Source organism: Pan troglodytes, chromosome 13 (genome assembly GCF_028858775.2).
Source record: "Pan troglodytes isolate AG18354 chromosome 13, NHGRI_mPanTro3-v2.0_pri, whole genome shotgun sequence".
Classification (NCBI taxonomy): domain Eukaryota; kingdom Metazoa; phylum Chordata; class Mammalia; order Primates; family Hominidae; genus Pan; species Pan troglodytes.
Window position 1 is genome coordinate 34,822,999 of NC_072411.2, and position 14,943 is coordinate 34,837,941.

Sequence of the window (14,943 nt, forward strand, 5' to 3'; positions counted from 1 at the left end):
CCATTTCTTCTACATTAAATTTCTAAACTTTCTTCAAATCTTCTTGGTGAGGAAATTGGTAATATTCTTGAAATGAGACAGATAATTATCAGGACTTTAATTGATTGGCAGCTACAGTACTAGAAGACCTAATGTCCTATTTAATTTTAGGGAAAAGATAATTCTAGATGCATTGTATTCCACAAAATATTTATTTGAACATCTACGTAGTTTGTTGGTGACCAATTACGTATTTATTCATACATATGGTAGTGGCAAATTAATCCAAGTTCAACATCTTTTCTCAAAAAGTTACTCAAGGTTAACTGCACATAGAGCAGTGATCGTTCAAATTATGCAAAATAGGAACTATGCATAAATCACTGAAATCAATTACATCTTTTCTAACAACTCTTCAAATTTGTTTTCCTATGGATTTCTTTTTTTTTTTTTTTTTTTTTTTTTTTTTTTTTTTTTGAGATGGAGTTTCGCTCTGTCCCTAGGCTGGAATGCAGTGAGTGGCATGATCTCGGCTTACTGCAATCTCTGCCTCCGGGGTTGAAGTGATTCTCCTGTCTCAGCCTCCCAAGTAGCTATGACTACAGGCGCGTGGCACCACGTGCAGCTAATTTTTGTATTTTTGGTAGAGATGGGGTTTCATCATGTTGGCCAGGATGGTCTCCATCTCTTGACCTTGTGACCCACCCGCCTCAGCCACCCAAAGTGCTGGGATTACAGGCATGAGCCACCGTGCCCGGCCTTTCCTATGCATTTCTTAAATGATAGTAAGAATTTGCATGTGTTCTCTTAGCACAGATCAACTGAAGTTAGGAGATAACCTTGGTAGGGGGCTGGCTGCAGGCTGAGATGCTAGATGTCCCTAATACCCATTAACTCCTTCTTTCAGAGTTAAGAGAACCTCTATTTTTTGCTGGACATACGGCTACCTTCCTCAAATAATGTTTCCTATCCTATGTGACCGACCACGCACTGGCCAATGGGATGTTAGCAGAAAGGATGGGGCAACTGCTAGGAAGTGTTCTTAAAACGATAAGCCATGTCCTTCAACATCCTCCTGCTTTTTGGAAAGTGGACATAAGGGGTGGTTTTTCAACAATCATCCTAGACCATGAGGTAACTTCGGGAATGAAAATCATGAGGAATGTAGGCTGGGCACGGTGGCTTACGCCTGTAATCCCAGCACTTTGGGAGGCCAAAGTGGGTGGATCACGAGGTAAGGAGATCAAAGCCATCCTAGCCAACATGGTGAAACCCCGTCTCTACTAAAAATATAAAAATTAGCTGGGCATGGTGGTGCGTGTCTGCAATCCCAGCTACTCGGGAGGCTGAGGCAGGAGAATTGCTTGAACCAGGGTGTTGGAGGTTGCAGTGAGCTGAGATCGCACCACTACCCTCCAGCCTGGCGAAACAGTGAAATTCTGTCTCAAAAAAAAAAAAAAAAAAAAAAAAAAAGAGAAAATCATAAGGAATGCAAACCATATGAGGCAGAAGGACAAGATAGGAGAGTCTGGCACTGCTCTATTAGCTTGGACCACCTCCCTCTGGGCTTTCATGTGTGACAGCAAGAAATTTCTATTCTTATTTAAACCATGGCACTTTACAGTTTCTTCTAGTCCCATCTGAACCTTATTCTACTGGTAGTAATGGTTAGAAAAATCCAGTCGTGGATTTAAAAATCAATGTGGTTTGGAGAATTCAGATGGTTGGATCCACATATGGATAACTACAGTTAGACATGTTCTATTAGGGCTTTGATACAATGAAGCAGGTCCCAGAGTTCCTTTCATTTTGATAAGCACCTAGATCTTGGGTCTTGTTCTCTATAGAAGTGAAGCACTTGATTCAAGAGCCTTTGAGATCTTCCCCTCTTTCCTGACCAAAGAAACAACCACAGCCATCAACATTCTGGCATTGGGCCAGGCATTCTCTCCTCTACTGGGTGAAGAAGCTGCTCTATTTGCTGACTTTCATTTGACTGTGGTGTAGAGATTCCTTGATAATAACAACTGTACATCATATGACTATTTTATTCTTTCTGTCTCTACCTAACTGCAGATGGGCACATTACCACTGTGGATTAGATACTTTCTGGCTGGATGATAAACGCTTATAAGAACAACGTCTGTGTTACCAGAATGGCCATTATACATGATGCTCCAAACCTCCTCTGTTTGGCTTAACATAGCTTTGTCTCAATTCCTAGCCTTAATGCAGGCTACTTTTCAAAAGTAGGTTTTTACCACAAAACAACTCTTTTTTCCCCGGCAATGATTCTTGTGCAGTTCACTGAAGTAGGCTTGATCCTGTCTTTTCTTCCGCAACCCAAATTTGCTCAAACAAGTACCAAGTGTCCCAAACTTATAGATCCCAAGAGTTCTTATTCTTCTTTTTTTCTTTTTTTTTTCCTTTTTGAGACAGAGCTTTGCTCTTGTTGCCCAGGCTGGAGTGCAATGGTGCAATCTCGGCTCACCGCAACCTCCGCCTCCCAGATTCAAGCGACTCTCCTGCCTCAGCTTCCAGAGTACCTGGAATTACAGGCATGCACCACCACGCCTGGCTAATTTTGTATTTTTAGTAGAGATGGGGTTTCTCCCTGTTGGTCAGGCTGGTCTCGAACTCCTGACCTCAGGTTATCCACCCGCCTCGGCCTCCTGGTGCTGGGATTACAGGTGTGAGCCACCGCGCCTGGCCTGAGTTTTTCTTAACTATGAATAAAACTTTGCCTGAGTTCTTGTTACAAGACAAATATGTGGCCGAAAAAGGTACCTGTATAATCCGTAACTACACAGATGTGAGTTGGTTTACCACATTAGCTAGCTAAAGTCTAGGAGAGGATAAGGAATAAAGAAATGAAACACCCTGGAATAATGGAAATATACTGGTTTATGGTGTTAAGTTACTCAAAGGTATTTACTGAGCACCTATTGTCCCTCTGCATGATACATTAGCTGCAGACAGGAGAGCCCCCTCTGGGGAAGAATGGAGGAAGGACAATAGATTGGGGTGGCAGGATGCTTTGGAGGCAGTATCAGTTTCTCAAGTAGGGAGAAGAGCACCTCACAGACAACTTCTCAGAGCTATCCAAGGAAAGTTAGAGCATCAGGGTTAGACCATGTCCTCTGTCATGCTACAGTCTGGCAGTAGGAACACTTCTGGCTCCTGCAGAAGAGACTAGGAGTACACCCAGACAATGGGGGAGGGTAATTAGCTCTCACTGAACCAGGGGTCACTGTGGCCTATGCCCTTTAGACTACTGGGAAGATCGTTGTTTTCAACTCTTTTAAGTTGGTGGTAAATAACATGTATCTTTCACTTCATGAACACCTACCACACAATCCTAATAGGATTCAATTTTTTGTGTGAATCCTATTGGGTTCTGCTTCAATAATATTCTTCCCCAAATTCCTCGAAGGACATTTTCTCCTCTTTATAAGATTTTACAAATCCCCTGTTTCCTCGTAGGGAATTAATTTTTATTATCACTGGCTGATGTTTCCAGTACAAGACAATGAATGGTATTTGAATTCCTACTAATTGTTAACTCTAGTAGACAATTAGTACAATACATAGGGTAAATGCATTATAGTTAGATAGCAGGAAAGAATAATTAGAAATACAGCATTTGTGATCGTTGGTGTTAATACTTCTATTAGGCTAGGCTAGCCATTTGCTTTGTTTAGTCTGACATTTATGGGGGCAATTTTAAAGAAAAAAATGCAGTTGCTTTATTTTACTTAAGCATGAATGTTCAATTTCAATATAGAGCAGGTTTAGTTAATAATATCTTTTTTTTGTTTTTTTTTGAGATGGAGTCTCGCTCTGTCACCCAGGCTGGAGTGCAGTGGCGTGATCTCGGCTCACCACAAACTCCGCCTCCCAGGTTCACGCCATTCTCCTGCCTCAGCCTCCCGAGTAGCTGGGACTACAGGCGCCCGCCACCATGCCCGGCTAATTTTTTGTATTTTTAGTAGAGACGGGGTTTCACTGTGTTAGCCAGGATGGTCTGGATCTCCTGACCTCGTGATCTGCCTGCCTCAACCTCCCAAAGTGCTGGGATTACAGGTGTGAGCCACCACACCTGGCCCTTTTTTTTTTTTTTTTATGTGGCAGGGTCTTGCTCTGTTGCCTGGGCTGGAGTGCAGTGGTGTGATCATGGCTTACTGCACCCTGGACCTCCCAAGCTCAAGCAATTCTCCTGCCTCAGCATCCCGAGTAGCTGGGACTATAGACACATGCCACCATGCCTGACTAATTTTTTAAAAATTTTTAGTGGAGATGGGATCTCACTATGTTGCTCAGGCTGGTCTTGAACTCCTGGGTTCAAGCAATTCTGCTGCCTCAGCCTCCCAAAGTGCTGGGATTACAGAGATCAGCCACTACGCTGGGCCAAGTTAACAATGTCTTCTCTTGTAATCAACTCATAACATTTTGATTAAACTAACATGATTACCCTTAACCATAGAAATGCAAACATTCAGATTCACAACTTTCTTGATTGTTCTCTGTCAAAGACATTAGTTAATATTGGTTAAAAGAACAACACATTTAGATTTGCACAGTTGCTGTTATTGGAAACATATTATGGTTATAAAATATTGCAAGAATATGTGACAACACTTAGGTTAGACAACATGAAGAACAGTGGTATTATCAGGGTGCAAAATATATATATTCTCAGCCATTCTTGTGGAATTAAGATAAACAACCATTTGACTTTGTTGAGTCTCATTCAGTCTTAAAATGGAGGGACTTTTTAGAAGGTCTGTGGAGAACCTATTGACTGGCTAGCCTGGGAGACATGCTCAGTCCTCTTTTCCCAGCTACTTCATGCAATGGAGGCTGGAAAGCAACATGCTAACTTTCCCAGCATCCTTTGCAGCTAGGATTGGCTGTATGATTCATTTCTCATCAATGTTCCATAAGATGTAGTCTATGGGGGAACTCTAGTGACGTTTTTAGCCTTCCTTATACTTTTGTCTTAAAGGTAAATGACTAGAGTGCTGGGAGTCAATTTGCAACCAGAGGCCACAAGCATGAGGACAAAAAGCTAGCATGATAATCACGGCCAAGTAAATAGATACAATGAGCCAATATTGGCTCCTCTATTTGGCTTAACATAGCTTTGTCTCAATTCTTAGCCTTAATGCAGGCTACTTTTCAAAAGTAGGGTTCTACCACAAAACAACCTTTTTGCCCCTGGCAATGATTCTTGTGCAGTTTACTGAAGTAGGCTTGATCCTGTCCTTTCTTCTCCAACCCAAATTTGCTCAAACCAGTATTGAGTGCCCCAAACTTATAGATCCCAAGAGTTCTTCTTAACTATGGATAAAACTTTGCCTGAGTTCTTGTTACAATACAAATATGTGGCCGAGAAAGGTACCTGTATATAAAGGGCTTTTGATGACATTGTTGATCTGCTACACATCTCTTTCATGTTTGCCTTCCTCCAGTCTTTTAATTCTATAAGATGATTTTATTAATAACTAATATAAATACAATATATATTATATATTATATATATTATATATTATAAATTGTATATATATTATAACATATATAATAATATAGTATATATATAATATATGGTATATATACTATATATAATAATATTATAACATAATAACTTTATTATTTATGTAATGGATTGTCAGGCTTTTTTGTTGTCATTTACTTGTGGCCAGCAGTAGCTTATTCATATGGTTCTCCACCACTTTGAAGAGATACATCTGCAATGATCTGAACACCAAGTCAATTATCTATCAAAAACATGGTTCAAATGTACTTCCATTAGAGTAATCTAATGCAGCACTATCCAACAGAACACTGATGAGGGAAACATTCATAAAGAACACATATGTTTATGTGATGAAGGAATATATGTGATCTATTTACGATATAGAACATACAGTCATGTACAACAAAATGAAGTGTTGGCCAACGACGAACTGCATACACAGTGGTGATCCCTTAAGATTATAATGAAGCTGAAAAATTCCTATTGCCTAGTGACGTCATAGTTAAACCATTGTAATGTCATAGTGTAACCCATTACTCATGTGTTGTGGTGATGCTGGTGTATAAAAAGCTATGTGCTTCCAGTCAGAGAAAAATCTAGCACATATAATGATGTATAGTACAGAATATTTGATAATGATAATAAGTGACTATTACTAGTTTATGTATGTACTACTATACTATACTTTTTACTGTTATTTTAGACTGTACCCCTTCCATTTAATAAAAAAAAGTTAACAGCCTCAGGGAAATTCTTCAGGAGGTATCCAGAAGAAGACACTGTTATCACAGGAAATGACAGTCCTAGGTGTGTTATTGCTTCTGAACATCTTCCAGTGGGAGAAGATGTGGAAGTGGAAGACAGTGATATTGATGATTCTGACCCTGCAGAGGCCTAGCTAATATGTGTGTTGGTGTCTTCGTTTTTAACAAAAAATTTAAAATGGGAAAAAAAAATTTAATAGAAAAATCTTACAGAATAAGGATATAAAAATTATATTTTTGTGCAGCTGTACAATGTGTTTGTTTTAAGCTAAGTATTATCACAAAGTCAAAACGTTAAAAATTAATTGAAAAGTTTATAAAGTAAAAAAGTGACAGTAAGCTGAAGTTAATTTATTATTGAAGAAATTTTTTCCAATAAATTTAGTGTAGCCTAAGTGTACAGTGTTTATGAATTCTACAGTAGTGTAAGGTGATGTCCTGGGCCCTCCATTCACTCACCACTCACTAACTGACCCACCCAGAGCAACCTCCAGTTCTATAAGTGCCCTATACAGGTATATTGTTGTTTATCTTTGATGCTAATTGTTTTTTTTTTGAGACAGAGTCTCGCTCTGTCACCCAGGCTAGAGTGCATTGGCATGATCTCGGCTCACTGCAATCTCTGCCTCCCGGGTTCACACCATTCTCCTGCCTCAGCCTCCTGAGTAGCTGGGACTACAGGCACCCACAACCACGCCCGGCTAATTTTTTTTTTTAGTAGAGACAGGGTTTCACCGTGTTAGCCAGAATGGTCTCAATCTCCTGACCTCGTGATCCACCTGCCTTGGCCTCCCAAAGTGCTGGGATTACAGGTGTGAGCCACTGCAGCAGGCCGATACTCGTATTTTTTTTAACCTTACCTTTTCTATGTTTAGCTCTGGGTAGATAGACAAATACTTACCATTGTGTTTTAATTGCCTGCAATATTCAGTACAGTAACATGCTGTACAGGCTCGTAGCCTAGGACCAACAGGCTATATCATATAGCCTAGATATGTAGTAGGCTATACCATCTAGGTTTGTGTAAGTACACTCTGATGCTTGCACAACGTTGAAATTGCTGAATGACACATTTCTCAGGACATATTCCTGTCACCAAGCAACCCATGACTGTACAGAAGACAGGGCCACTGAAAATTCAAAATGTGGCTACTGTTATTGAGGAAGTAAATTTTTAATTTTATCTTGCTTCATTAATTTAAATTGAAACAGCCAACATGTGGCTGGTGGTTATGGCATCAAGCAGCACAGATACAAAGAATTGCTACCTACTAAAAAATATTTGAAGAGATTCCTGTAGTTCTCTTAGAAAAAATTCAGCTTGTAACTTTATATATATTATTTCACAGGCCCAAGAACACCTCGTTATAGAAAAATGATGACTCAGCAGGGCTTTGCACAATGTCATGTTTGAAGGCTGTTAAACAATATTTAACTCGAATATTAGCTAACTAGGCAGAACTGATACCAATTTAAGCATTTTACATTGACAACTATAATAAAGGATGTCCTTTTGGAATAATAATCTTATTCAGACTACACTCTTTCAGCTGTTTGTTAAGACTTTTGTGTTCCCAATTACGAATGAAAAGAATAATAATGGCATGCCAGTCTCATTAAGCCATGGGGGTACAACAACTCTCTCAGACAAACTATAAATTATCATTTGCACAAGACCGCTGAGTATGCTAGAAAATCAGCCACAAAGTGTGCCAACATGGCACCGAATAGTGGGAGACTGAGAGTAGGCAGCTAAAGATGCTCCCAGTGAAAGGAGAGGAGAAATGGATACTGATTATACTGGACACTGGGGATCTGTGGGGCCGTCATATACTGGAGCATGGTATTCACTACTGTCTCCTACACCCAAATGTGACTTGCGGAAGTGATTCCATGATGCCTCAGTGTCTTGTGTCAAGCTAAATAGTCAGCACGCTCACATTCATGGCTATATTTAGAGCCTGAGGAACAACCACTTCTTCAAGTGTCCAGGGTGGCCTGGAGGAGCTAAAGGTGCCACTTCTTCTATCTCTTGACAAGGAATGCAGTCACAGGCAAGTTCTCCATCACTGGTTACCTCCAAGCTGCTGTAAAGAGGTCAGCAAAGTTCCTGCGTGCTGGGAACTTGAGTTCCTTCAAGGTTATGCACAATTTTAAGACGTGGCTGACAAGCTGAACTTATTTCAGAGACAGGACTATCTATATTCTGAGTTTTAACAGAAATGATGTAAAAAGAGAGTTGAGAGTTTTGGCAAACCGTATTTTCTTATTCTATATTTGCTACTATGTGTAAAACATTCAATTTATAAAATATTTCATTTAAGAAAGCCACCACCTACACTTCTAACCACTAGGTGTTCTTGAGATAATTATAGAAACTGGATTACTCAGTATCACTTTCATTTCATATTGACAAATACTTCTCATCAGTTTGCTTTGCATTCTTTTGGAAATATCTGTTTTCCTCATAGGTGCTGCTTTGACCCACTTATTTTATGGTAACGTCCAATGTCTAAGGAGATAATGGCAACCATGTGTGAATAGTTAACACTCAGTCTTGATAGAGGGACATGGTCTCTAGGAATGTACCATATCTGGAAGAAGGATACATTTAGAATAAGTCTCCATAAAAGACATATGAATATGTGAATTTTTACCTATGATGTGGCTCTGAAATACAGAATCTGCAACTGCATCGTCTTCATCCTCTTGCAAGTTTTCATTTGCCTCTTTTACCTGCAGGAAGAAGAAAATGATGCAAGTTCTTATTTGTTTTATTAAAAAGATCCTTTTGCAATCCTCAGAGTAATGGTACATTCTATAACAAATATGTGGGCATAGGTGTGAGTGTTTGCATGTATATACATGTGTGAGTATGTATGTATACATATAACATATATTTTTTTCATTCTACTTTTCTGCACTCCATCATTTGGCTTTATTACAAGTTTTAATTATAGGAGCTTATTTTCAGACATATAACCTCATTTCTGAAGGAGAGAATTTACAGGGTATCTAATTCTACACAAAATTTTAGAGATAACAGCTTAGCTTGTTAATAATTAATGAAATCAGTAACACAGGGCTGTTAGGAAACGTTAAAGTCTAACGAGGTATAATTCCTCCAGAGTCAGTGACTTCCACTGCAAGTTATTTTAATAGGAATAAAAATATATACTTTAAATATACTTAGGTCTGCTGGCTCTTTCCTGGAATATAACTTAAGAAGATAATTTTTTTTCATTCTTTCCATAATCAAAGGAGATGACAATGATGTATGTATGATCAGTGAACTAGAGCAGTGAGTCATTTATCTAGATTTTTTTTTTTTGAGCCAAAAACATTCCCTCTTATATTTCAGTTGGAAGGCCCAGGCGCTAGATTGGGCAGCATCAGATGGAACTCTACACAGAATTTAATGAAGTCCCAGTATTTTACAGATGAGAATTCTGAGGTCTAGGAAGTCTCCTTAAAGTTGGCACAAACGCAGTAAGTGGCAACACTGGCATGAAAGCCCAGGCCCCCTACTTCCCAATCCAGTAGCAGGAGAAGTAATAGCATCATCAGCAATACCAACCACAATAGAAACAGTGAACACTTACATACTGGGCAGGTGCTGTTTGCACGTAAGATCTCAAAATCCTTACAACAGTGCTATGAAGCAGGTGCTATGGTTAGCTTTATTTTAGAGATGAAGACCCATCCCAAAGCAATAGAGAAGGTAATTGTCAAAATGGTGGAACTGGGATTTAAACGCAACAAATCTGACTCCGGATTTGTGTTTACTGGGGGGACCTTTGGTATTCTCAAATTTTCCACTTGAATATGCCTGTGTAGACTTGGACTCAGTATCAAGACAACTTAGGGTTCTAGAGGTAATGGCACTACATAGCTCTTTTAAGATACATTCCAGACAGCCACCTAAGCAGCCAATGATAATAACGTGCAATGCAATGGGTGTCCCGCTTAGGCACGTACATTAGAGGTTGCCAGTGGATTTGCTACAGGGCTTGAGCTGAATACCAAGAAATTATTATTTTATACTGTCAATGTGAAAGTCATATGGCTGAATACTGACCTTGAGCTGGATTTAGCTTTCTACTTTTTGCCTCCTATTTTTCATACTTAATGGAATAAGACCAATTATTTACATTTTATGACTGCAGTTTCAATATTAGAATGTAATTGGTGCTTAATCTGTACCATGCTGATAGCCAGAGATGGTAAACTCAAGAGAGTATGTAAATGGCTAACTCAACACTGGCAAGGACAGATCGTTAAGCGTTCAGTATCAAGAGGCCATGCTCCATCACTTTCTTTCCCCTTCAGCTAGCTGTCTAATCTGTGGGCATTTCCCTGTTTGTTAGCAGCTCCACAGGAAGAAAGTCAGAGAATGAAAGAAAGCAGGAAAAAAGGGTTTCATTAACTGACCGTGTTCTAGCAGCATATATTTACAGATGGCAGGGAGGAAACACACTGTGAGTATGAGAAAGACCAAAGTACTACTTATTTGCCTTCCAAGGTTCTCTTTGCTCAGGGATCTGTTTGTGACAAGGTGACCCAAAGGCCCCCAAACACCTCAGTTTCCATTAATAATCCACTGGGAGCCTTTTATCCTCTTTTATAGAACAACAAGGAAATCATATTTTCAGTTTCATATCAGCTCTTACGGCAATATGTCCCATATTTCTTGCACCTGTTAATGTAAAATAGTATTTCCTTTGGGTTTTTCCAAGTTTATACATTTTAAACTCGCAGGGGTGCCCTCGAAACCTGTTGGACTGTGAGTAAATCATCATCTCTGCTGGCCTGTGAAATTCTAGATGAAAGAATCAAATAATTAGAACAAAGTTTTCATCTTACAGATAAAGAAAAAGGAGCTTCAGAGAGGGTTAATAATTTATTCAAAGTCATACAGAATTTCAGTTATAGAACAGGCATTCCTGATTCCTATTCATTGCTATAATTCAATTTTTCAGAGTGCCCTGTCCTGTTACAGCTATCCTTTCCAGACCTTCCAAAGAACTACTCTTTCTTAGTGTCTACCATTTAGATATGAAGGCAATATTCCAAGTATCCATAAACTATATTTTAAGAGTAGTAAACATTTTTCATGCATGTGTGTGTGTATAATTCTCTGCTTCCCTTCCCTACTGTTCCTTACCCGTTCCGTGCCCCTTCTCCACCTCCTTTCTCTAATTATCATATTTAAGAAAGAAAACAAAAGCTACTGCACAGTCCTACCTGTCAGCTCCTTGCCAGAGGCATTCCAGGGCTTTATGTGCTTAACCGCAAACACTAAATGTGGCCTCTGGGGACTTATGAGAAGAACTGAGATGGTGAACAAGCCCCCTGGCTCTTTCAGCTCTCCTGGGCTGGATGACCCATGAGGGGCAGATGACTCACTGGGGGAAATTGTGAACTTGATGGGAATGGATGAAGCAGCAGCAAGAAAATGGAAAGTGGGAGAGTGCTTTAGAGTGCCATACTTGTCAATTCTAATTATCCATACAAATAGATTTCAATGCAAAGTGGTGAGTAATTAAAAAAAATCCATTTGCCTATGGAAATGAGGGGCATAATTTATTTTGGCAGCAGATTCCCCTTGCTAATTATATTTTTCATAGGATGAAATTTAAATTAATTTTCATTCTTGATCCCATAGGAGCTGGATGTTGGTGGGAAGTTGTGGGAGTTTTCCCGGGAGTAAGAGGGCTGCCAGGTCAAGCATTTGCCAAAAATAGGCACAAGTGGGACAGTCTCCATGTGGGAAAGCACTGCAAAGAATGGGAGAGTGAACACAAAACCAAGAAGTCTGACAAGCGTTTGGTTCAGAAAAGATGTAGAAGTGTAGAAATGTCCCAGTCACTGTTGCCATCCCAGGAACAGAAACAAGTCCATGTCAGTTATGTCCTATTTGGTAAAAAGTAGAAGGTGACTCACAAGCAACAACCATGGGCCATTTTTGGTTTAAGTTACTTGTCAGTGCTTTGGGTGTCTTCTAATGATTTATCTCTAACTCTTGTCCATCTTTTGGGGCTCTGCAGTTCTAGTTAGGAACTACTCCAAACACCAGTCTGCAACAGGCAACAATTAAATATCACTGCACTTCTATTTTATTCACCCCTGTTTCTAGGAAGGGCAGGAAGAAATGTGCCTACACGAGACACAGGGGGAAAAGGGGAGAAAATAATTCACCATTGACATAATTGATATAATTTCATAATTAAACCCAATTTTATATCAATTCACCATTGATATAATTTCATAATTAAACCCAAATTTGAGAACATCCTTCATTTGGAGTTCTATATATATTTCTTCCCTGAATCAACCTAACACTAACGGCTTCCCAAGAAACCAACATTTTGATGTCAAAGCTCATTTGAAAAGGAAAAGAACATAAGTGAGACAGGAAATAATCCTGGGAGAGAAAGCTCCTGGAAAGCATAACCTTTGGAAAAGTTACTAATTTAGAAAACTTTGCAGGCGGAGGGCAAAATATGCATGTTTCTTATTAGCATCAAAATACCATTTAGAATAGAATTTTTCAATTAAGGATGTTAAAATTGTAACATTTCGCAGAACTTAATAAGATGATAACAATTTGTGTAATTATTGTACTATTTTCTGCCATTTTATCACCGTGGTACCATTTTAATGGGATAGTATTTGATGCTTTTTTATTAGCAGACATGATTTTTTTTTTTAGACTATGTGACACTGGGTGAAGAGAATACCCATAATTTAAATTAAAATACCCATACTAAATTGGTCATATTAAAATGGTTCACGATGAAGGTATATGATCTCATTAATTTTGTTAATGATTTTTATTTTTGTCCAGTGATAGTTAAATAGGAGCCTAGAGCTGTCTTTCTTTGAGACTTTTCATTTCAGAAAACTATCTAAATCTACAGGAAAGAAGAACTTGAAACATGTAGCAAGTATAGTGTACCTCTTTCTGACTTACTGACTTAATACCAAAGCCGTCTTTCTAGGAGATGCCTTTTCCCTATTTTATAATGATTTTATATAATTTAAATAAAAGTACCAAGTAACATGGCCCTTATCTAAATTACACAAAAATTAGATCTAAGTGGTCTATAAACAATGGCAGAAATGGGGATATAAGCTTCTAATTAAGGCTCTGAAATAAGAAAATATTTAATTCAGACAAACATTAATAGGACTTTTAAACACATTTTAGAATGTTTCTAGCAATACTAAAAATGAATATGCAGTTACTAGTGAACTAAGCGGAGGTTTGCTACACATGTGGATTTGTTATATGTATGGAAATAATCTATTATTATTATATATTAGAATACTAAAAATGCCTTAGGACTCTCATAACTATATATAATCTTAGTTTGTAAAGAACAAAAGATGGTGGTATAGTATGTCATAAGGTTTCAAACAGTGGTTTTATTTAGAAAAAGAGTGTGATATGTAGTGCATTGCATATAGACATTGTTTTCATCCAAAATAACTGCTATGAAAACAATTGTTTGCAACACACTTTAAAATAAGCAGACAGTGAATTTACCTTGAGCCCTAGTGGGGGGAAATTCTCTTCAACTCTGAATTTTAAAAGGTTCATGGGTATTCACATCAATGTGCTGTGGTGTTAAAATACATCTCATTTTGCATCTAATCTCCTTCCTATATAGGCTGATAACATAGAATAAATGAGTTTTCCCTCCTATTCTTGTACCAGTCACAAAGGAGTCTATAGCAACGTCCTTTGTGAAATTAGTAATTTTAGCCCAATCCATGCTGATGATTATGGAGATGAAACAAAAAGCACTGCATTTTACATTTAAAAAAATGACTAGCTGGTCAACTACCCAGGTTAATAACATTTCTCTGTATGGAAAAGCTTCTCAGCATGACTAATTTGTCTTTCAGCTAACTGGAAAAATCATCATATGGATTATGTATATGTGGGGTCGTTAGGGAATCTTTGTACTTCACAGAAAATAATTAGAGTGTTTCTTGCAGATATTCTGGAAAGACCAAAGGACCCTGTGAAAGACTGCAGATGAGAGAGGAAAAGCATGGCAAATAACCTTAGCATTAGGAAGTAATAAGAAAATAAAAATGAAATTGTGAAAGCCAAACATAAAGTCTTTTTGTTTTTTTGGTACTTCTGTACAGTGAAGATATACCCTAGGCTGTCAGGACCATATTAAATGGGGCATAGTTAAATTGAGTGCCTCTGATAAGGGGCTCTGCCAGGCTATCAAAGTTTTCCATCAGCTGGATTGAATTTCCAGCATATTGCACATTTTCACACATTCATTCTCTCTTCCTCCTTTCAGTGACACCACAAGGGCAGCCTTAGATATGCTTATAATTTGTGGTTTTATAATGCAGGGGACATCTGTGTTTTCAAAGAAGGGATGATACCATGGAAGCCAAGAGCAGAAATGGGATGAGGGAAAGAAAAAAAAAAAACTTTTGCAACGAACATAATCTGCATATAATTTTGGAGAGTTTGTAAAAAAGACCTTATGGCTCTGTAGAGTCAAGAGCTATTTGAATAAAAAAATTTAAACATCCATTTCTCTCAAATTAAAGTCTGTGGAACTTGAAGGAAATCTAAACATCAATAAGTATTTATAGCTAATAATTAATAACTAATAATGTCAACCATGGTCA

At 38.4% G+C, this 14,943-nt stretch overlaps 1 protein-coding gene across 6 annotated transcripts in view; it reads right to left on the reverse strand.

Annotated features, from left to right (window-relative positions):
• Positions 1–14,943, reverse strand: part of NCKAP5 (NCK associated protein 5) — a 996,333-nt gene that overhangs the window by 94,456 nt on the left and 886,934 nt on the right. For all 6 annotated transcript variants that reach the window (XR_010149730.1, XM_016949712.3, XM_016949711.3 and 3 more), the window contains exon 15: positions 8,937–9,015. Coding sequence is in view for 5 of the 6 variants with exons in the window: in XM_016949712.3 (XP_016805201.2) it covers positions 8,937–9,015 (79 nt within the window). In the remaining variant the exon portion in view is untranslated. The remainder of the gene's footprint in view (positions 1–8,936; positions 9,016–14,943) is intronic.